The sequence below is a fragment of the Arvicanthis niloticus genome, chromosome 15 (genome assembly GCF_011762505.2).
Source record: "Arvicanthis niloticus isolate mArvNil1 chromosome 15, mArvNil1.pat.X, whole genome shotgun sequence".
Classification (NCBI taxonomy): Eukaryota; Metazoa; Chordata; class Mammalia; order Rodentia; family Muridae; genus Arvicanthis; species Arvicanthis niloticus.
The window spans coordinates 26,484,117-26,507,107 of NC_047672.1; the positions used below are offsets into that span (position 1 = coordinate 26,484,117).

The 22,991-nt window shown below is 38.7% G+C and overlaps 1 protein-coding gene across 4 annotated transcripts in view; it reads left to right on the top strand.

The window, feature by feature from the left end:
• Positions 1 to 22,991, top strand: part of Dgki (diacylglycerol kinase iota) — a 423,756-nt gene that overhangs the window by 253,483 nt on the left and 147,282 nt on the right. For all 4 annotated transcript variants that reach the window (XM_034519548.2, XM_034519550.2, XM_076913542.1 and 1 more), the window contains exons 15-19: positions 1,423 to 1,501; positions 10,908 to 10,963; positions 12,194 to 12,256; positions 15,275 to 15,348; positions 16,898 to 17,009. In XM_034519548.2, coding sequence (XP_034375439.1) covers positions 1,423 to 1,501; positions 10,908 to 10,963; positions 12,194 to 12,256; positions 15,275 to 15,348; positions 16,898 to 17,009 — 384 coding nt within the window. The remainder of the gene's footprint in view (positions 1 to 1,422; positions 1,502 to 10,907; positions 10,964 to 12,193; positions 12,257 to 15,274; positions 15,349 to 16,897; positions 17,010 to 22,991) is intronic.

Consider the following 22,991-nt stretch of genomic DNA (forward strand, 5'->3'; position numbering starts at 1 on the left):
GTGGCTGCTAAGACATGGGTTAGAATTGTAGCCAAAATAATATAAATGGTAGAATGTTTCTGTGTTTTTGGCACGGACACCATGCTATCTTTACAGGGGCTGGGGTTTCGTTTAAGTGCAGGGATTGGATATTCTCAAATAAAAAGTCAAGAGAGTTAGACATGGTTTTGGCATTGGTATGTATCCTGAGTCTCTCTCTGCTCTGTAGCTTGCTGAAATTGCTTCTAAGGGCTGACGCAGCCTCTGAACCATCAAGGCTCAAACTGAGGGGCTTCAATGTGAGGTCCTCCTTTCTTTCCACAAGAGACAGAAATTAAGGCAGTCTACCCCTGTCATCTGTTTGAATGGGACAGTGTTCTCCCTTCAGCTTAGCAGGAAATCTTTCTGATCAGTAAGAAGTATATTACACACTCTAACAAATGAATTTTGAAATGTTGAAGTTTTCAGCATGCATTTTTAATAACAAAAGGGTACAATTCAGTTTGGGACATAAACTTGACACTATCTGGGAACATTGCCTCTTTTTAATTTAGCATTTACCTTGCATTCTGAACCATGGAAAGAAATGTAGGGTAATCATTTTTTTTTTTCTTTCTTGCACTTTCTATGTGCTTTTCTGGTTGTTCTTGTATTGAACTGAAGCTTTTAGATGATGTCATGTTTGCAATTTCAATCTGGGTTCTCTGGCTTCACAGTAATTCTTCTTGCTAGTTCAGAATAAAAGTCAGGGGCCCTGAGCATAGGAGAGCATCATAGCTTGTGTGTGCCCTATATAGTTGTTATTGATACCATATTAAAGGTACAGGTTTAACCAATTACGTGGGAATCTGAATTCTACATTACACACAGACACACACACACACACACACACACACTATAATATATTGCTGTTGTGTACTTTTGGTATCAGTAGTGGCTGAATAAAATGGTTCTCACTGCTTTCTTTTTTATGTAAGTTTTGTGAAAACAATAAAAACCTTTAAAAATCAAGTACATGTGAATTGCTATTTTAGGGTGCATTATTTATGTGTTGGATATAAAGCTCTTGAAAAAAATCACACATTGATTAAGAAAATTAGACTGGATCTAGAAATGGAATTTATTTTCTAAATTCATGTGGAATCAAACTCTTTATATCTGTTACAGATGAGCACCCCTCAGCTTTAACAAAGTTATTGCACCATGCACAAGAATGGCTCTTACTTAGTAATTTGTATCTGTGTTCCTTATTTCCTGTGTGATTTATGATATGTGGGATCTTTTGATTTGAGTTTTCACTAATGAGTTAATTCAAGAGCCCCTGTATCTTATCTGGAAACACCCTCTTTGGTGTGGCTCATCTGTATCCCACAGGCTGCCTCAGAGATAGGGTGTTGGGTCTGGGTTGGCTGTTAACATTGTCAGATTTGTCCATTCTTGCAGCTTCCTCTGAATGTCTTCAATAATTACTTCAGCCTTGGATTTGATGCTCACGTCACATTGGAGTTCCATGAATCCCGAGGTGAGGACGGGTCCCATTTCTGTCTCCCTGGGAGGAAGTTTCTAGCGGTGTTCTCCATGTTCCATTTTGCTTGCACGTTACTTGCATGTCTGCATTGTGCTTCCCTCTTGTTCCATGTTACCTTTCACGATGAGTCTAGAAGCTGGACTAGATAGGAGCTTGCTATAAATTGACCTAGCTGTCTAAGAGCACAAGGGCAGAGACAGAGGGTCATTCCAAGTCATGGATATTAATCTTTACATTTGACTCTTACATCGTGTGCTGAGAATCAAAACCAGGTCTTTGCACATGGTGGGCAAGTCCTCTACCACTGAGGTACCTCCCCAGCTTTGGATGGAAAATTTGAAGGAAATAAAATTTGTAGATAAAGAAGTATTTCTTTACTAATTAGGATGCACTTGGCTTCACTAGCCACCAGTAATTAAAGTTTAATAGTGTATACCCAGAGCCTTTGAAACGTGTTAGTCGAGATGAAAAGGAAAGAAACAGGCTTGTCAATACACAGACACAGAGGGCTGCAGGTCTTTTAGTTTGAGAGAAAGGAGCCGGATAGTGGCGAAGTAGCAAGGAAAGTTCTGGAACATTCACTGACTGAGGCAAGTAAGAGTAAGGCTGTCATAACTTCAGGCATGAGAAGATTCGACCCCAAGACTCTGGGAGAACAAGTTTGGAAGTGAGTAAGATGAACTGTCAGCTGATGGCTGCTGCAGAAGGGAGAACACTGTCTTTGGGGTTGTGATTTTTGGTAGGTTGGGCAAGCAACAGTGGAAAGTCTCCTGTCTATGTACAACACTAATTACCAATTGGACTTAGTGGATTACACATAACATTGGGAAGGAGGTGTGTTGGGAGGGCCTGGGGGGCAGGGGTATGAAAATTTCAAACCATGCAAACATTGAAACAGCTAAAATAATATTGCATATGCACTATTAATATTATGTATAATATTATTATTTACATTGCATATAAATAATAAATACATATTTGTATAAGAAAAGGATGGAGAAGTAAAACATTTCATATGACTTTTCTTATCCATCCAGGACTGAGAACATTTAGGATTTAGGTTGATCACAGTCTCTGCTGCTTGCTCTCTCTCTCTCTCAGTCTGTCCATCTCCTGCACTCTGCCTGTTAGTGGACACTCTGTGCCTCTGTCTTTGATCTACAGCTGTCTTGGTGCCTAGCTCCTTGTGCCTGTGTTTAGATGTAGCTGAGACACACTAATGTAAGATACGAAGCTTGGGAGACGAAAGTCAGTTATCGGTGCGCAACTAGTTGGTTCATTTTTCTGATTCTCTGCAGGGCTCAAGTGGTTTCAAACACTGAAGCCTCAAATACTGTAAACTAGAATCCCAAATTTCAGGTTGTGGTAATCAGGAGAAGAAAAATCTTAACTCTGGTAATCTAGACATCCATAGTGGAGTTCAGGTCGGTAGAATTCAAAATACAGCTGAAGTGCCAACTGGGAAGCCCCAGCAGGTCCCAGCAGGTCCCAGCAGGTCCCAGCAGGTCCCAGCAGGTCCCAGCAGGTCCCAGCAGGTCCCAGCAGGTCCCAGCAGGTCTGGTCCTTCTGATGTCACTAAAACTTTTAGGAGAAAGTGTCTATGGAGTTGAATTCTAAATTAAGGAAGAACACTACAAAGTGAAGAAGGAACTGTATGTAGATTGTGCTTCTCTGAAAAGCTAGAAACATCACAGGTGGAATAGATGGGTCATGAAAGAACCTTAAATGCTTCAAATCAGAGATATCCACAAACCAGCACAATCCTGCCATCGCCTGGTCGTGGGGAAGAGTTATTCCAAGAGGCCTATGTGAGGCCTCTGCAGGTGATTGGTCTTCTTTCTATGTTTACAGAGAGTTCATTTGGTCAGTGCACGGTAGCACGTATCTCCTATATCCTTGTCCTAAGGTCTTATGCATCTGGATAACTTATTAATAAGATTCACAAGTTTCTTAACAATACATGTAAAGTGATACAGTATCGCAAATACATGAATTCCCCAAAATAGGCATCCAGGAGTGGAAAGAGGCCTAACTGGGTAAGTAGGCCTGAATGAGATCATTCAAGGGAACTTGATTTTGGGCCCTAATAATTTTGAAAGTTGTTCTAATGATATACACCTTTGTACTGGGAAGGAATTTTTATGAATCAGAATAGGAGAGCACAGAGAGATACCACAGTACAAAGGAATGTGGTTTACAAAAGAATTCTTTTGTAAGGACACCAGTTGACTAAAGGATGCCAAATTCTAAATATTAACATTGGAAGTTTATTGCTAAGGCTTGGTGCTTATTTTATGTTTTTTTTTCCAAATATTTTTATTTATTCTTTGACAGCCAGGTTCATTTGTCTGTCTGTTTATGTATCTATTTTTCTATCTTAATCATATGTGCCACACTCTCTTCTCACCTCTCTCCCTGGATTACCTATAACATATCTCCTAACCCCTACCCCCTCAGCTTCATGTCCCCTCTTCCTTCTCCCCTCTTACCAACTGAGTCTGATGAGTGTGGCCCATGTGTACAAGTGTATGGGACCATCCATGGACACATGGACAAATTTTCCTGGGGTATGCCTCCAATAAAGACTCACTTTTCTTAGCTTCCAATAACCCCTCAGCTAGGATCAGGGATGTCAAAAGCTCCACCCACTTGCATTTTAAGGCTTCAAGGCAAAAGTTGTATAATTTGCTACAAAATACCTTGAGGGTGACTCAAAGTCTCATGAAAGGCGTTGTGAAAAAAATGGATTGGATAATGTCATGAAAATATGTTACTCTAAATAGGAATCATGCCAGCCTATCTATATGTAATGGATAACAAACATCAGTTGTGTGAAGGCAGAGTTTTAAAAATATAATCACAGAGAAAAGAATTTTGCCTTAAATGGGAAACATCCCATCAAATGGACAGTTCTTAGCATAGCTACTTATATAGTATTTCTTTTAGAAGGTGCAATTAAAATCACATTTGTTTTGGAACAGTACATTAGAATTGTTGCTATGCAGATGGTTTTTAAATTACCAGTTGAAAGTCAGGCAGGGAGTGAAGGCAGTCTTGGTATTTTGTTTGACTTTGTGGAGTAAGGGGGTAAACGTGACCATCTGAGTCTCTATATTTGATAAGATTGAAGGTACGCCACACTTGGTTGGAAATAGAGTGCTGGTTCTTCTCAGTGGGGCCAAAGCATTCTTGGATGAACTCTTGCTATATAAACATGAGGAAGAGCAGTGTTTGCTAGAGGATTTGGAGATGTCAGGGCATTGGTCCTGTAACTGTCACTTGGAGTATTGCCTGGTGCCTTCATCAGTACTGTGTTATAACAGTGCTTGAGGAAGGACATAGAAAACATCCCAAGACATTAGCGTTTAGGCATGTTAACAAAGATTATAGCTGTCAGTGACAAACTCAGCCCTCATTTCCCCAGCCATGTGAATGAGAATGTCACTCTTTGGACATGGATATTAAACATATCAAACTTAGTCAGAGCTCTGCCGCTACTGTATTACCGCCTCATCGAAATTATGACCCAGAGGAGTTGAACCTTATGCACAAGGTCAGGAAATGCAGTTATGACTGACTCTAGAGGAAGCTATATTTAAATCTGATTTAGGATTGACTACTTTCACCAAATATACAGAGACATGCAGATAATGTGACTCAAAGGACCATGACTTCCATGATTCATATTACAGACAATAGACAGTCCCATCAAGAGACTGCTATGGACAGTGGTTTTGCTAAATTTTATCTTTGCTGGAGATGGTACTGAGACACACTGCATGCTACTGGTCAGGGCTCCAGAGCTCAGGAAGCTTGTCTTAGATAAGTCCTCACCGTCTTAAACCTTCTTTCCATCTTGAATTTCTCTATATGTACCTTTCAATGTACTGTGTCTAGAGCACATGCTCATTGCACTACTGCACAGACAGAAGAACTGGTTAAAACAGGCTAAGTGTCCATGTGATCTGATTTAATTCAGCTGATTTACCCCTAAATTGCCTGGAATAACATTATCAAATGTCAGATCACACCTAAAAGTGGGGTGACAGTGAGCTCAGGTACATGTCTAGACACTTCCGATGATGTCTTACCCTTCATTTTCAGACCTGCCTCCCACTCTCTACCCCATAAGGATAAGAGATTGCATCTTATTATTATTATTATTTTTTATATTACCAGCTCACGATCCAGTGATATCAGTGTTTGTTACAGTAGCTGAATATTCCATTGGAGAATAAAACCCCATTGATAAATAAAAAGGAAGTAGCATTAGAAGGAATATATAGGATAGATGAGTCGTGCAGACAGGAAACTCTGCAGGTGTTCAGCGGTATTGGTCACCGACGTGGAAGAAGTTTCCAGAATGGGTAAGGGTACTATGCATAGAAGATAAAGGAGAACTGTGATAGCAGGTAAGAGCTAACACGTGTAAAATCATTTCAGGCAGGAAGGAAAAGCACGAAGGAACACACGCTTCTCCTCCTCACCAGTTAGATGAGAAGTTCACGCACAAGGGATGACTTTTCTATAGTGCTTGAAAAATGATATTGGTAAAAAAAAAGACATCTTAGAAGGTAAAGGATACTTTAAAAAAAAAAAATAGAAATAAAAGTCCTTCATGGGAATTGATACTGAAAAGAAGGGAGCATTTTTTTAATGTAAGATTTGAAGTGAAGGTGGTAATGAAACTAGGTGAGCTGGAAAACTGGTGAGTAGGGCCTGGCTCGCCAAGGTACAGCTTGGCAAACTGTATGTGTAGGTACTGTGGGTGCAGTGACCCGGTTCCGAACAGTCAGGAGGATTTTCCCCCCTGTGCACAGGCACCTGGGGCTCAGTGTGAGCTGATTCTTTCTTAGTATGTCATCAAAAGCAGATTGGAGTAAAATTAGTTAAATCCAGTCAGGATACACAACAGGTTTTCACCAGTCTTTGTTCGTTTTCACGCAGCAAATATGAAGGAAGACTGAGGACCTGTATGTTTAATAACTCTAAGGTTCTAGGCTTCTTTAGGATCATCATTAGTAAGCTTCTTTCACACCATTTATGAAATGTAAGTCAAAATAAACTGGTATTTCCAACTACTTATTTAATACTTTGATGAAATTTGGACTTTTGATTTGAAAATTAAAACTATAGGATTGTTTATGTCTTATTCTATATACTGAAAATAAATCTGCATGGACAGATGGCTAGTGGTTAAGTGCACTTCCTGCTCTTGCAGAAGACCTGGATCTCCCTTTTAGCATCTATATTGGGCCGCTTACAGTCGCCCAAAACTACAGTTCCAGGAGAATCTGGTGACATTTTATCTCTGAGGACAAGTCCTCACACATGCTGCACATGAAGTCACACAAGTGCACACACAATAAATGAATAAATAAATAAATAGATACATACATAGATAAATAAAATTTCAAAGCTTGTAAGTTTTCTATCTAGAAAACCTCAGTGTCTTTTTAAAAGCACTGTTGAAGAACAGCTTTTTTTCTATGTGAGATTATATTATAATATATTATTGTATTTTTCCCTTCCCTTTCCTCCCCCCCAAATCCTCCCATTTGCTTATCCTTATCCTCCTTCAAATCCATGGCAGGATTCTACCCCAAAATGGTTTTGTGATTCTGTTTACATATGTTATTTTTGAGAGAAGTCTGTTTATAATCTGGGAATTTTTTTTTCTACCAGTTAATTATGACCAAACATTTTCTACAAGTTTGCGTAACTATTAGAATCTCCATTTTTAGATTTTAGTAATTGGGTATAAATGGAATATCCAAGGAGGTAAACTTATATTTTTTTTCCATCGGCAGCCTTTTATGAAATAGATTTGCAGGGCCTTCTGAGGAATATGGTGATGTTACATGGGGATCAATAACACACAATGTGCTAATCCCTCACTGAATCTACAGATACGGGCTGTCAGTTGATGCCACGGTGAACGGGAACCCTTGAGGACATCCTAGGTATTAAACACCCTTTTCTGCTAGGAGGAATGTGAGTCATGAGGACTAGAAGATGGACGACAGCAGTCTTGTCTCCCGTGGCAGTTGCCACCTAGGGTTATGCCTGTGGTTGTTGCTCAACACGACAGAAAAGCTTCACTCCTGTAAGCAAAGCTGGCTTCCATGTCAGAATACAATCCTAGATTATCTGCATGGGTCCAGAATAATTGTGTGAGACCCTAAAAGCAGCAGAGGGGGACAGAAGGAAGTCAGAGATTCAGTGTGTGAGGACTTGCTGTGCTGGCTTTGACTGTGGCTGGATTCAGAACCCTAGCAAGTACAGACAGCCTCCGTTAGTAAGAATAAGCACCCTTGAGCAGCTACCAGAGCGAGGTTGAGTCTGCAGTCTCCAGGATATGGATTCTGTCAACAAGCTGAATAATTAAAAAGTGTTTCCTGGGACCTCTCAGTGAGGGTGTCACTGTATGTATGCCACTTTCTCAAACCCTCCCCAGGGGCTTCAGCTGAGCCCATGCCAGAATTCTGACTAAGAGAATTATAAGCAGATCAATAAATGGTGTTCGAAGGATAGTGGAGTTGAAGTAGAGCAAGTGAAGCCTTGCCTTCTCATGCCCACTTCTTATGGACGATAAGAACAGATAACCCAAGAATTCAAACAGTCAACCACAGATCCTTCTAGCTGTGGTGCCTATATTGTCAGCCTTTCATTTTGGCATCATATCGTGTGACAGACACAACTTACTGAAGAAATGAGCCCTTGATGCTTCTCATCGGCCCCTTCTCAATTTTTTCTTCCCTCCTTTTCTCAATGCAGTGTGGAAGGCAGAATGGACTGTTCACACTCTTGGTTCTTGTTAAAGGTACATCAACTTTCTATGATACACATAAGCACACTCAGCCATCCAGTCCTTCCTTCTTATGGCAGTGGAAATGACTGACCACTGCTATTTGCAGGCCCTCCTCTGCTTCCTTTGTCCCTTGTATGGCCTGGCTTTGGTGAGAGGTAGCCCAGCTCTAGCAAGTAGGCTGAGTATCTCTAAACTGTGGCTGACCTGTCTTTCTGACTCTTATTTTTGCTTACACAGTAGATGGAAAAATGGGAAATGAATCTAGGAATGTGGCTTAGAACCAGAGTGTTTGCCAAGTATCCATTTTGGAAGTTCATAATCCTGGGACTAACAGGATCCATCTTATACCCTTAAGGCCAAGGCATATGAATGACTCCTCAACTCTTCCCTTTCTGTCTTTCTGGCAGCTCTCTGAATGTTAGGTGTCTCTATAGACCTGTATTTAAAGTTTATTACTCCTAGCTAAATTACATCTGAGATGACCATTTTCATCAAAAGTGTGAATCAAGTCACCAACAACTCAGCTTATTTCTTCATTTTATTCCATTTTTGTGTACTTATGGGAAATAGTGTATCTTTGGAAAAAATGAGTCTTCTTTTTAGTTTTATTAAAAATTGAGTCTCATAGAAAAACCACATAGAGATGCGAATATTTCCAGGCCATAAATTTTAAAGCACATAAATGTTAGTGGCTGCTCTTGGGTTCACTTAATAGCTATGAGCATCAGTATGCTGAGAAAGTTCTGCACCATAGTTCTAGCTGACTGCCATTTCCATTTCTTATAACTTGTTGGATCACTAGACTAGATTTAAAAAAAACAAAAACAAACAAATAAACAAACAAACAAAAAAAACTAGAGCCCATGTACTCAGACACATTGCAAAAAATTATTTTCATTTTACTTCCGGTTTCATAAAACAAAAAAAAAGCTGATGCAATTGAAAATGGAAATTGAAACCAGTAACGTTGATTCAGAACAACTCAGAAGCACAGGGATGGAGAGATGCCTCCGTGGTTAAGAGCCTTGGAGTTCAGCTCCCAGCACTCAAGTCAAGTGGCTCACAACCATCTGTAATTCCAGCTCCAGGGGATCTGATGCCTTCTTCTAGACTTTGTAGGTACACACACACACACACACACACACATACACACACACACACCCCACCCCCTCACACACAAATAATAAAATAAACCTTAACAATAGGTCAGGAGTAGCAGAACAGAGAGAACAATTTGCACCATTTTATATTTTTGTTTATTACTCCACATAACATTTTGCTCTGTTTTGTGTATAGGATTATACTGTTGAGTAGAACAAGAATTAGGAAAACTTTGAGATTCTTAAAATATACGGGTGGAGTTAGCTGTCTACAAACACATCCTTTTTTTAATTACACAGTTTTGCAGATCTTTATTTAGTGTCTGTATTATGTATAATTATTAGTCTATTCTAAGAATTCTGAAAATAATCCAGTAAGCATTGTGCAGGACTTCTACCTGAGGTCCTATATGCTTTTAAAGAACCAGTCTGGGTGAGTAAACTCCTACATCTCTTCATTTGGACAGGTGGGACTGTTGTTTTTCAACAGTGTTGGGACTGGGAGAGTTTCCTCTCATCATCTTGCTCTCTAGAAATGTCAGGGAGAAAGACCTAGCCTTAAACGCAGCTACTGCTGGACAGGCAGAGGGCTAAGGTAGATAATAGGTCCTTTTGTGAAGTGCTGGGATTGTATTAGAGAAACACATTTGAGGAAACAATATTTTATGTAGACATTTATTAAACCCCCAAGTTGCTGTGAAAATTCCCTGATACCGATTATTTCATCATTGTTGCCTCTTTGAACTAAATAACACAGAGACACAAACTTAAAATTAATTTTTTTATACTGAACCTTTCTGTAATATGATGAGTCTGTTCAGGAGATCCTTCTTCCCTCCCCCCTCCCTCCCTCCCTTTCTCCAACTTCATCTCACTTTCTGCCTCCTTATCTCCCTCCCTACCCTTTTCTCTCATTCACTTCCATTTCTTCCAAGGTCTATCAGAGTGCACTCAAAATGTGAAAACAAATGGTCTATGAATACTCATTCAGATCCATCCTCTTTATCTCCACATGAAGCTTTACACAGTTTACATAAGCCACACCCTCAGACCTCAGTGATAATAATCACACCCCCAGATCTTATTACTTTTTTTTTTTTTTTGGTCCATCCTTGTCCCAAATCCTTCTGATTATTTGATTCTAAGCGAATTCAAAAAGAATCTCTAGTTTTAATGTGTGTGAGCTTGTCACACCTCCATTCCTGGACCTCACACTCGGACTTTTCGAAGGTCAGGGATAGGTAGGGTCAGTGATCAGCACTCCCAACACCCTCCCAGTTCACTGCAAGGCTGTGACCTGAGCTGAGCATTTTTTAGCCGTAGACAGCTTCACCTGTGTCACTGGGCCACTGAAGCAGCTGGCCTGGCACTGTGGGAACACTCATAGCAGAGTTGGATCTGATGGGTCTTCAGGGTGGAGACCAGACTTAAGGAGAAGGGTGCCAACCATTCATAAAGGCCCAATAACAAAAGCACTTCTCTTTTACAGAAGCAAATCCAGAGAAATTCAATAGTCGTTTTCGAAATAAAATGTTCTATGCAGGGGTAAGTATTATTTCATTTTATAGCTATTAATATTATTTAGTGGCAATTCACTAAATGCTAAAGAAAACTAATGACATCAAAATTAGTAATGCACACCCCAGATACTTCCATCTATGTTTATATATAGTCATTGTTTAAAATCTTCACTAAGGAATTAAAGGGATGTTTTCTGAGAGGTCAGCAAGGCAGTTGGTGTTAGCTTTGTTTAAGATTTAAGCCCTATATGTGTCAATAACTTTTTATGGAGTGATGCAAAACAGATGTCCAAGAAGGAATTGGGAAGAATAGTTAGATGGGAAATACAAATACACACACACACACACACACACACACACACACACACAATGTTTGGGTTTAGTTTCCCCTTTCTGTGATAAAATACCCCCAATGAATGCAATTTAAAGAAAAAAGGGTTCATTTGACTCACCATTCTGCCATTTGGGGCACTTCAAAGTGGCAGTTACTTGAAGTAGCTGGTAACAGCACATCGACAGTCAAGAAATAAATGCACTTGTGCTACTGCTCACAGTGATTTCTCTACCCCTTTACAATCCAGGATCCCTTGCCCAGGGAAAAGTACCACTCACAGTGGAAACATCTTCCCGCTAATCAAGATCTCCCATCCCCCATGGCTGGCATCAGCACACAGGCCAACTTAATCTAGACAATCCCTGATTGGAATCCCTTTCCCAGGTGATTGGAGACTGTTAAGTTGATAACACCACCCACCACAGACAGTCTTAGCTCAGGCTATGGTTTTCAGCGGAGTGTGTACCCAGTGCAAATGAGAATTTGATAGAACATGGAGCTTTTAATGGAAATACCTATGAGACAAAAGTAGGGACCTTTCTTTACTCTTCAGGGGTATTCCTAAGAGTGATCTTAGCATTGGGGTGGATAGGTAAGATTTTCACAAAGGGCCTTCAGAATAGCTCTGCCAAGTGACTCTGGGAGTCACACACTTTTTTTTTTTTTTTTTTTTTTTTTTTTTTTTTACCTTCCTCCTATAATCTTAAATGTTGTTATAGATTATAGTCTGAAAACAAAGATTTTCACATGATGGACACTGCCTTTTTTTTTTTTTTTTTAACCTGGAGCTCAATCAAAGGAGAATTGGTTATGTGTTTTTTCATAGTGCATAATCTTGGGACAGTGTCTACCATGTTGAAGCAAGGATTTGGTGGAAACTATATAACAAAGAACTCTTTTCTTCTTTTCCTTGTGTTGTAGGCAGCCTTTTCTGATTTCCTACAGAGAAGTTCTAGAGATCTATCCAAGCACGTCAAAGTTGTCGTGAGTATTCACTGTATAGGTTCACTTCATTTGCATGTGAATGAGTGTTGCTCCCTGATGCCAGTTGATACATAGATTAATACATAGATATATAAATTAATCCCTGGGCTACATATAGTTTGCAAGTCATGTAGCTCATTCAGTCATGTACAAGCATCCTCACCATGTGTCAGTCTCTGTCGTAGTTGCTGGAGTGAAATAAAGACTAGTTTTACTCCTGAGGAAATAATGTGCTGGGATTATAGTCCTGTACTAACAAGTCTAGCAAAATGTTAAAAAAAAAATACACAGTTACTTTTAAATAAAAATAAGAGAAATGAACATTGAAAAAAATCTAAGGATTGTAGGAAAATATTTTGTGGGGCACTGATAATGTTTACAATGTTGATAAGCTAGTGCATACAGTACTAATATAGTAGAAATGACTTCCTTACTCTTACAGGATGAAAGGTTCATTTAAAAAAATGTCACCGGTATTTAGAAGGCTGAGCTGGAAGGGATACAAATTCAAGGCCACCAGCTGGACTGGACAGCTTGGTGAGAACCTGTCTCAAAGGAAGGAAAGAAGGGAAAATTATAGAAATCTGATAGGCAAACATTTGCAAAGCTGCTGTTGCCACTGTATCAGCATTAATTTGTGCCCTGCTTTGAATCTGTTACTGAGTCTTCCTATAAGTTTCTACGTCTTTTCATTGTAGCTGCGTGAGTACTCGGAACACTGTACAATTTCAATAACTTAGCACAAAATCACAAAATATGTGACCTGTAGAAAAAAATGTGCATGAAAAAATGATCCCCTTAAATCAACTGGGACAAGAGCAGAGTAAAGCTGGTATTAGCTAACCTTGCCATCCTGCCATGGTATTTCAACTCACATACAATGCCGTGTTGTTGTTTCTGGCTCTGCCATAAGGCACAGCATTATGGTGGAAGGGATTGGGGGAGCAAAGCTGCACACTTCATGGGGGCCAGGAAGGGAGGGTAGGAAGAAAAAGAAAAGTGAAAGAGAGAATGGGGGAAGAGGGAGAGAGAGAGGGAAAGAGAGTGGGGGGTTGACTGTTGAATGAATGACCAGGATAAAATCACCTTTCATGGCAACCCCTGACTGAATGAACTAGTTTCTCCAAGTAGGCCCCACCTCCTACCATCTCGTTCAGGGTGACCTCACCAATGGAGTGGCATGCTCATGATAGAGTCACACGGTCCCTCCAGCTTGGGACCAAGGCTTTAACACGTGAACCTTTTTGAGGAACACTTGACAGCCTAACTACGTCAGGTGTATATAAAAGACCGTCTTGTTTTTGTCGCAGGTAAAGTTGGTATCTTGGGTGTAATACACAAGACACATGGCTGCATATGAATTCTAAACCAAGAAAACACAAAGCACTAAGGAAATACTGCATGTAACACAAGCTACTGTCCATTGTTGGATTTATCAACACTTAAGCATAGATATAGAACTGTATTTTGCAAGCAGATTGTTTTGTCTTATGTGTGTTTGAATTAGAGAAAACAATTATATGTAAAAAAAAAAAAATGGTATGGTATACATCTTTGAACATTTTGATGATTTCCCTGGAAGAAAGTCTAGCACATTTAAAATGAGTTTGTTTCCAAGTTCAGTAGTCTTTACTATAGTTTGTTTCTATAATGTATCAAAAGAGTTTAGCATCCTAGTTTTCCGTTGTAAGTTTTCTTACAACCAAGTTACTCTATGATTTCTTCATGGGCATAGTCATTTATGGATCTGCTTGAAGCCCTCCAATGATTTGGAAGATTTTAGGTTTTTGGAACTATACTCTAAAATATATTTGGTCATTATCTAGAACCTTATTTCTACCTAAGTTACTTTTTGGAAATATTTTATTTATAACTGTATCATTTCCTGGGAATCATCTTTGAGACCATTTATGAGCATTGGGGTGTAGTCAGAGTGTGGTGCTTTGAAGCAACCGTTCACTGCTTTCAAAATCATTATGCTTAGATCAAAACATTGCTGAAAGAAATCTTTACAAAATCATAGTGAGCTTTGGAATACTGTACTCTTCCTTCTAAAAGAGAGGAAGCTGGTGGAATTCTGGGATGTTGGGATTGAGAGGGGAGAAAGCAAATTAAAAAGCCAGCTTTGTACCATCCCACTATGTCGTTGACCCTGATTGGACTCCTCTTGTGCATATTACCAATGGAAATAGCGAAAGGGGGATGGAGGTTTTTTGTTTGACTGGCTGTAGGACAGTACTCATATGGAAAAACTAGGTGATCAAGGAACCTATGTACAAGACGTCTAAGGCAAAATGATCAAGGGACCCTGAGACCAAGGTCAAGTTCAATCTCCAACAGTCTAATTTCAAAAGTGCTGTCTAGTTCTGTAAGAGATTAGATTTGTAACACACAATCATTTGACAGTATTTTGTCTTCTTGATCTAATGTTAATACACACTCCCATGTATATGTGAGCTTGTGAACTATTACATCAAAAACACTGGCTTCACCCTGTGGCAAACAGAAGAGGATCCGTTACAAGTGATTCAGATTTAGAACAGATTCCTAAAAAAAAAAAAAAAGTTCAGATAATGTATTCAAAACAAGTTTTCTAGCTTCAAAATAATGTCTCAGACAGGAAAGAAAGCAGATGGCCACATTCATGCCATGTTGGATCAATTGATTACGGTAGGGAATCCTGCTTCACTCAAGACTTCATCTTTGAAGTGTGTGTAGTCTTTAAACATTAGCACTATGTGTCTAAATATCAAATAGTTCAAGGCAATGAATGATAGTGCCTACCTTTAATATTAGAGCAGAGAAAATTTGTTTTGGTCAAACGGAACTGAAGTTAAGCCCTGGCTCTCCTCCAGTCAGGTTCACCATAAGTTTCTATCCTAGTAACTGGCATTCACTCAGGGGGGAAGGGGAAAGAATTCCATGTTCTATGCTGTTGTCGACCTAGTTATCTTGGATGAGACTCTCAGACTCATGACTACTTCAGAAGCCTCGCTTTCTCTGCTTTGGTTGCTGCAGTGTGATGGGACAGATCTCACCCCAAAGATCCAGGACCTGAAGTTCCAGTGTATAGTATTTTTAAATATTCCCAGGTAAGCTCTGTTCATGCTGTTGACTTTGTGCGATGTGTCCTCTGACTGACATCTGATTGCAGAAGTGTATCGTCTCGGGTATAACCCATGGAATCCCTTATTTTAGTGTAGTGTTAAAGGTCACTCGTTTTCTTCTCCTGCTCGGCTGGTTCCCTGTGGCAGGTTGTTTTGCCAGTGATGTACATTTCATTATTTATATTCTCCTATCCTTGAGAGACTCAGGCTATTTTCTCAAACATTTTCATTTGCTTCTCATTATTGCCCCACACCCACCTCACAACCTCAAGGGAAGCAGATGCGAATAGAGTTCTTTCAGTGTCTCAGACGCCGTTAGGAACACATTCAGCCTGATGAGTATAGGTTTCTCTGCCAGATGCTAGAATCCATCGGAGAGGCATGGTGTAGACAGAGTATCAATGCTCTTTGGAACAATTATACACAAGAAGAAAGGAATACTTAGGACTATTTTTTAAAATAAGCATATCACTTCAGTGGCTTGAAGTTGGGTTGCAGGTTCCCAAGCCAATGCATTGGAAGACACGGGCCTTATCCCTCATTACTTGCCACCACCTAACTCAGACAAATAAGCTGACCTTGGGTGAATCTAAGGAAAATGAGAGATCTAGGGAAATTTATGTTTGGGAAAACCTATCAAGGTCTGCAGTTGCTCTTGGAAGTCCTCAGTACACAGAGATCTAAGCGTGTTTCAGGGCATGGGTCAGCATGGTTTTAGTAGTCAGCGTACAGATTTGCAGAACACTGACTGAGACTGTTTTCCTCGTTACTCTTGTCCCTTTTCCCGTATGTGTCTACTTCTCTGATTTTATAGTTTTATTTATTCCTTTCCCTTTCTCATCTCACTCCTTTCACCTCCCCTTCCACCCATTTTTCTTCCCTCCCTCTAGTCCTTCCTTGCTCTCTTTCTTTCCTTTCTAAGTTCTACCTTAACCCCTCGTGTACCGGGAGAGCAGGCATATGCTACCATGCCTGGCATATTTTATTTCTTATCTTTGATTTATTTCTTTGAAGCAATTTTCATCAATTTTTCCCTGTGAGAACTTCTCATCTTACTTTATGTTGTGATAAATGTTGCTGTCTTAGTTCATGTTCTCTCTCACACTAGCATGAATTTCTCTTTATTTAAGAGAGCTATGAAATTATTAGAGATAATTTATAACATGTTGTAGACAACATGAACCCTGGAGTGAGGAATGATGGGATGCCATAAAATGCTTTTCTTGTTAAATTGTGGCTTTGTTTTTTGAAAGGTTATGATATTCTGGAGATAATAACATTATTTTTTCATACTTGAAGGTATACATCAAGAGCAACATTTGTTCTTATATTTGAAAAAGCATCAAGTCCCACTAGAAATTATTTTCAACAGTTTACTTATAAACCGACACATAGAAGCGCAACCCACCCCCCATGTAGTCATGAGCATACCATGCAAGACCTTAGTGCATGTATGCACTAACACTAAGTTAATTCCCAGCACTAATCAGGAGTAGAATGAAGTAGCCTTAACTGTTCTTGACCTTGTTTGCAGATATTGTGCTGGCACAATGCCTTGGGGAAACCCTGGAGATCATCATGACTTTGAACCCCAGCGTCATGATGACGGCTACATTGAAGTCATTGGATTTACTATGGCCTCTTTGGTGAGCAATATCTCAATGTTATTGAAAACTCTTGTGTATAAGCCACAAATGGAAGCTAAATGCTACAACAAAGTTTGACTGGGTGTAGAGACCACACTTAAGGGCAGGCCCATGACCAGCAGTAGATGGCCAGCAGAGAATGAACTCAATGGCACTTTTGCAGGATTTTTGTTTCATAATGCTTTGTCTGGGCATTTTCTTTTTTTTTTTTTACCTTACAGATAAAATACTATATTTTGTCTTGTTTATCTTGAATATTATGCTTTCTGATTTTGTGTTTCTATGGGAATTCTCTGTGTGAACATGTGTGTCTCTGTGTGAATATGTGTGTCTCTGTGTGAATGTGTGTGTCTCTGTGTAAAAGTGTGTGTCTCTGTTTCTCTGTTTGTTTCTTGTGCATTTTCTTTGGCCTTGTTTTCCTGATTGTTTTGTCCTAGTCTATTTATATTTTTAAAATTTTTAAAAATGTTTTTAGGTATCTGTTTATTTTCAAATGAGACAGAGTAAGAAGGGGTATTTATGTGCATGGGTGGGGAGGTGGGGGGATCTGGAAGGAGTTGGGGTAGGTGAAATTGTGATCAGAGTATGTTGCATGAAAAAAAATCTACTTTCAATAAAAAAGTTTTTTTTTTTCCTCTTGGTTTACTAATTTATAACCTCTACATAGTACAGATTGGGCTAGGATAAACATGAATGTGTCATTAAGTTTGAAAACCTATTCATATTAATCTGAACTTCAAAAATAAATCAATTCATTTGATTGTTTTACTTTTTAGGAAATAAAACAGTTTATGCTCAGGAAGCCATCTTGGCACAGAGATAGTGCAGTATTAACACAAAACCACAGGAACGGATTGATGCTTTTCTTGCTTTGCTGAGGAAATGAATATTTAACAAAAAACTAGTTATTTATATTCAATTTCATCTTGTTCACATAGCATGAGATGAGTGTATAGATTATCATGAAATACTTATAAATGGGAAAAGAGATCATATGACCACCTTAGAACTATTCAGTTGCTACAGTGTACACTTCACTTCATACTTTAATATTGTATGTGTATATTAAAAACTGAGGGGGCTGGAGAGATGGCTCAGAGGTTAAGAGCATTGTCTGCTATTCCAAAAGTCCCGAGTTCAATTCCCAGCAACCACATGGTGGCTCACAACTGTCTATAATGGGATCTGGTGCCTTCTTCTGGCATGCAGGCAGAACACTGTATACATAATAAATACATTTTTAAAAAACAAAAACATACAAACCCTGAATTTATAGTATAAGTGCATTTCAAACAGTTTTCAACTTATCCAACTAGGGTTGACCAATTAAGGATTATAAAAACTACTTATTTTATGTTGTATTATATAAACTATTGTATAAACTCATAGTTTGTACAAATCGAAAGCCTCCATTGTAGCTGGGCTATGCTAGCCCCTATCCACAAAATGTCAGAAGGTGTGTTTTTACTTTGATAAACAGAAACATAGTTGTCTTAGTTGTTTTTTCCTGTTGCTGTGATAAAATACTCTGACAGAAGAAACTCCAGGGGAAACGTGTTTCAGCTCATTGTGCAGGGGTAAAGGCAGTCAGGAAGTAGGCAGCAGTAAATGCATGCTTCTCCTCAGCGTCTTTCTCTCCTTATACCCTCTGAAATCTGCATAAGAAGTCTATGTGTGCTTAAAAGTGGACAACTGAAAATGTGTGATTGGAAGTCAGGGGATCTATGTAGGTTAGAGAGAGATGGCATTGGAGGGTCTGTCAAGTCCCCTTCTCTGCCATCCTGTGGCTAGCTGGGGTGAGGAGGAGAGAAAATTAATATATGGGATTTGGTGAAGAGAGAATGGAATCTCAAAGTCAAGACAACTATAATTTCCTCTTTGCACAACATGGACAGTACAAAGTCATGTGGGAACAGTGGGGCAGTGTCAAATGTATGATAGAATCTCCAATTCTAGTGACTGCAGTTACTTCCAGGGCAGAAAATCCTGCCTTAGAAAAACAGAGTTAACTCTGCTTTGCTGTTTAAGTTAGAAGCTATATACTTTTCAACATTGTGTGCTCTCTAAATAACCTTTGCAAAGTATTTCTAAATACTCACTGCAATTTTTTGTTATTATGTCCGGGAAGGGCCTTTCATGTTGAGTCTGTTTCTAAGTAATTTAAAACTTTTCAACTCATCCAGTGGTAAAAGATTGGTTTTATTTTTCATTTGGTATGGAAGAATTTTTGTTTAGTCCTTCAGTTTTCAATTCATTGAGGGTATTCTATTGATTATATTTCCAAGAAGGTAAATTATATAAAATTATAAGCATGTGCTTGAGATGAGTATATAAACAGAATAGTATAAGTACTTAAAATTGCTCTTTTTAAATATATACTTAAAATGGCGTCCATATAATTTAAAACCTTAACTACTAGGTCAAGTTTTTTTGCAGCTAATTATTTTTTTTCTTAGAAATTGACATGTCTGAAATCATGAAAGGCTACCTATTTTTAAGGTTATGCAATAGACTTATAAATATTTTTGTACATTGCTTATAATTTAAGAAAAGGAAGCTCAGACTGATTCTTGAAAACAGATTTCTAAATTGAATTACTGGAATGAGGGGGGTGGAATTCTATTTCTTTTAGAATGTTTATCTTGTAATTGCGAACTTCAAAGAGAAGTCTTCAATTGACTCCTTTGGCTGCGATGCAGTCCTGCTAATTAAGATGCTGTCTCACTGGGTACTGAGTATCCTGATTGCCTTCTTGGGTTTTACAGAGCCCATAATCAGGCATTGTAACTTGTATTTGTTTCTGCCACAATTTTTTGTTATTATGGCCAGGAAGGGCCTTTCATGTTGAGACTGTTTCTAAGTAATTTAAAACTTTTCAAGACAGTTCAAAGTGTGATTCACATAGAGGAAGTGGGACCCTCGTTTGCAATTCAGGCTCCTCAACTTTGAAGAAAGCACATTGATCTCTCTGTTAATTGAAATTAAAATGTGTAAGTTCTTTTACATTTCTGGATAAGGAAGGCACAGGAAAGGTCTGGTCAGTCTAGGGGAGGGGAAGAATAAAGCACAGAGAGATTCCCAGGGCTGAGATTTTATACTTCTTCATAATGTGATCTCTTTTGCTTTTTAGGAAATGAAATGCTAATTTTATCACATACACATAAAAGAACTGAAGTGAAAGTTGCAGATCTCACCATAACGCCTATGGAGAGCTACTCATATTCTGATTTCTGATGCCTTTCCTTTCAGTGACTTATTTCTTATGTTTGAAAAGACATATAAAATTTAAAAAGTGATTTCATAGTTTTTACTGAGTTTTTTTCTTATGTCATCGAATTGATACCTTCTTTCCCAGGGCTTGTCATAATAAAGCAACAGGAAATTCACAGAGTTTCACACACAATTACGTCAGTACAGCAGCAGGCAATGTTCTCCATACCAAGATGACTTTCATTGCATCCAGTCAGTATCACAGAAGCATCCTACAAATGATAACCTATGCTTCATTATATAAGCATATCACAATTTAAATAATAATCATCCCTTTTCTGAAGCTTTCATGTTTCTGATGTTTGGTGTCATGAATAACTCCGATTAATGTTGTGTGTAAACTCTGTAAGTTCAAGTTGCTCTGACAGATCTCCAGACAAGAAAGTATTGATTCAACGTCATAGATGTTTTTAGAACTCTTAGTAAGAATTATAAAACTACTTTCTTTAATATTTACAGACACAATAGTAATAGGCAGAGTAGTAAGCACTGATTAAGGTTTAAAATTGTACAGCTAAGAAGAGGGTAATGGGAAGACAATAAATGCATAAAAGAATTAGGTGTGTCTTGTGAGGTTGAGCTTGGCAGCAAGTGGTTAACAGCTCACTAAACAACACAAATGACAGTAGGAGTAGCGCATTGTTATTATTACACTTTGTCTTTTGAAAAGTCCGTATTTGTGCATATGCTGATGACTGTCTCACCTTTTATTATTGAGTTTTAAGAGAAATAAAGGAGTAGTGGATCTGGGGAAGAGGGAAGATGTGAGAGGGGGCAGGCAGGAGTGGAGGGAGGGAAACATGAGAATAAAGAATAAATAGATACTCTAAATACACGTCTTTTGGCACATACATTTATTGCAGATGTAACCTGTCTGCTTTATGTGTGTGTATATTCTTCATTTCTCTTTTAACAAACATGCATTTTCAACATTATTGTATTTATAATTTAATCTTTGAGAATTTTATACATTAATACCCTGTAAATGCATAATTTTCACTACTCTGTACCCCTTTCAACATTACCTCTTTCATCATCTACTTTCTCTAGGATTCATCTTAAATACGTTCATGACCTCTTATTTCATGAAGTAGGCTTAATTTCTGTTAGGCCTACACACATGAAAGTATGCAGACAGCCATGTGCCCACACACACACTAAAAATCTTAACTAACTCCAAGTTAGATTGGGAAGGCATTCTTTTTTCTTGTCTCCTTGATGATTTAAAGTTTAATGTTTCATGTCTAAGTAAGTCTCTTAACTCAAGAAAACTTTTATGTGTTGTACAAGGTGGCTCTTACTCTGCTAAAAAAAACATTTGTTGTTCTCACCAGTGTCATTGCTGAGTGACCTTTCCCCTTTTAGGATTGTCCTGGATCTTTCCCTGAATTCCATTTCCTTCCATCCACTTATCTTTATGTCAGTGCACACTGTCTTGTTTAATCTGCCTTTATAGTAGTCTTCTTCTTAGTCAATTTCTTTTTTGATTAGTCTCCCCAACACTTGCACCTTCCTTATCTCCCTTCCAACCCTATCCCTATCAAACCCACTTCCCAATTCTACCTGTCCCCTTTACATAATTGTGACCTTTGGTTTGTCCTGTGAGCCATTTAGCTTAACCAGGCCATCTGTGTGACCATTAGATTGGAACAATCCTTTGGAGCTTGTTGGGGTCACCTGTGGGTTTGAAGGCAGGGACTCCCTCTCTCAATGACTCTGTAAATTTATAGGCTGCCCCACAAACAGTGGCTTTAGACAACATGATGGTGTTTTGTATGTATTTATAAAGCAGTCTAAGGATCTGTAGAGAAAGGGGACACTGTGCTCTTTTTGCATCTTTGCTCTGTGTTCTGATGTCGCCTCTCTGACTCTCTCCTCTCACTTTGCTTTTCCCCCAAATAGGGGACTTTGTGATTATATTGTACCCACTCCGGGATCCCAGAGCAATTGCTCTTCCTTTTCAGCCTTTGTTTTCTTGCATTGGAAAATGCACGTTTGCTGTGTATGGGTTTCATGGTTTGATGAGTTAGAACACAGGCATCCATTGGTGATGGTGTCACAGGCATTTCTCTGCACGCTGCAGTGGTGTTCTTTGTATTTAGTCTGTTTTAGTTTAATTGATTTTTTACGAATCTGAAAGCTGACTTTTATCCACATACTCTCGGCTCTCTTATCCTTTCTCTATGAGTTCAGTTAAAAAGTTTGCTAATTACTGTCTCACAGATGGTGTATAACATGAAACATCCCTGTCTGTGTTGCCGCAGTAATATCTACCGATCTGATCTGTTTCCATCTTCAGCAACCTATTTCTTTCTGCAGGATCCAGTTTGCTACTAAGCTTTTCTGTGAGATAATTTCATTTTTTTTCTTCCTTATGAATCATGGTTTCTTCTTTGAATGTCAGGATCCATTGATTATCTACTTATTAGATGATTTGCTGAATATAATCTAAATTGTGTTTTGTTCTTAGGAGGTACATATTGTTTTAACATTGCCTTTCTCAGTTCTCCCTTTACAAGATGCAAAGTGTGTCTAATATAAATGACGAATACTAACAAGTTGAGAGTTAAAAATAACAGTAGGAATGTGTTTCTTCCCAGATGTATACAAATCTGTCTTATCCCATTTCTCAGGATATATTGTTGATTCTGTCACTACTTTAACTTTCAGGATATTACAGATTTTAAAGTTATGATTATTTCTTTAAATAGC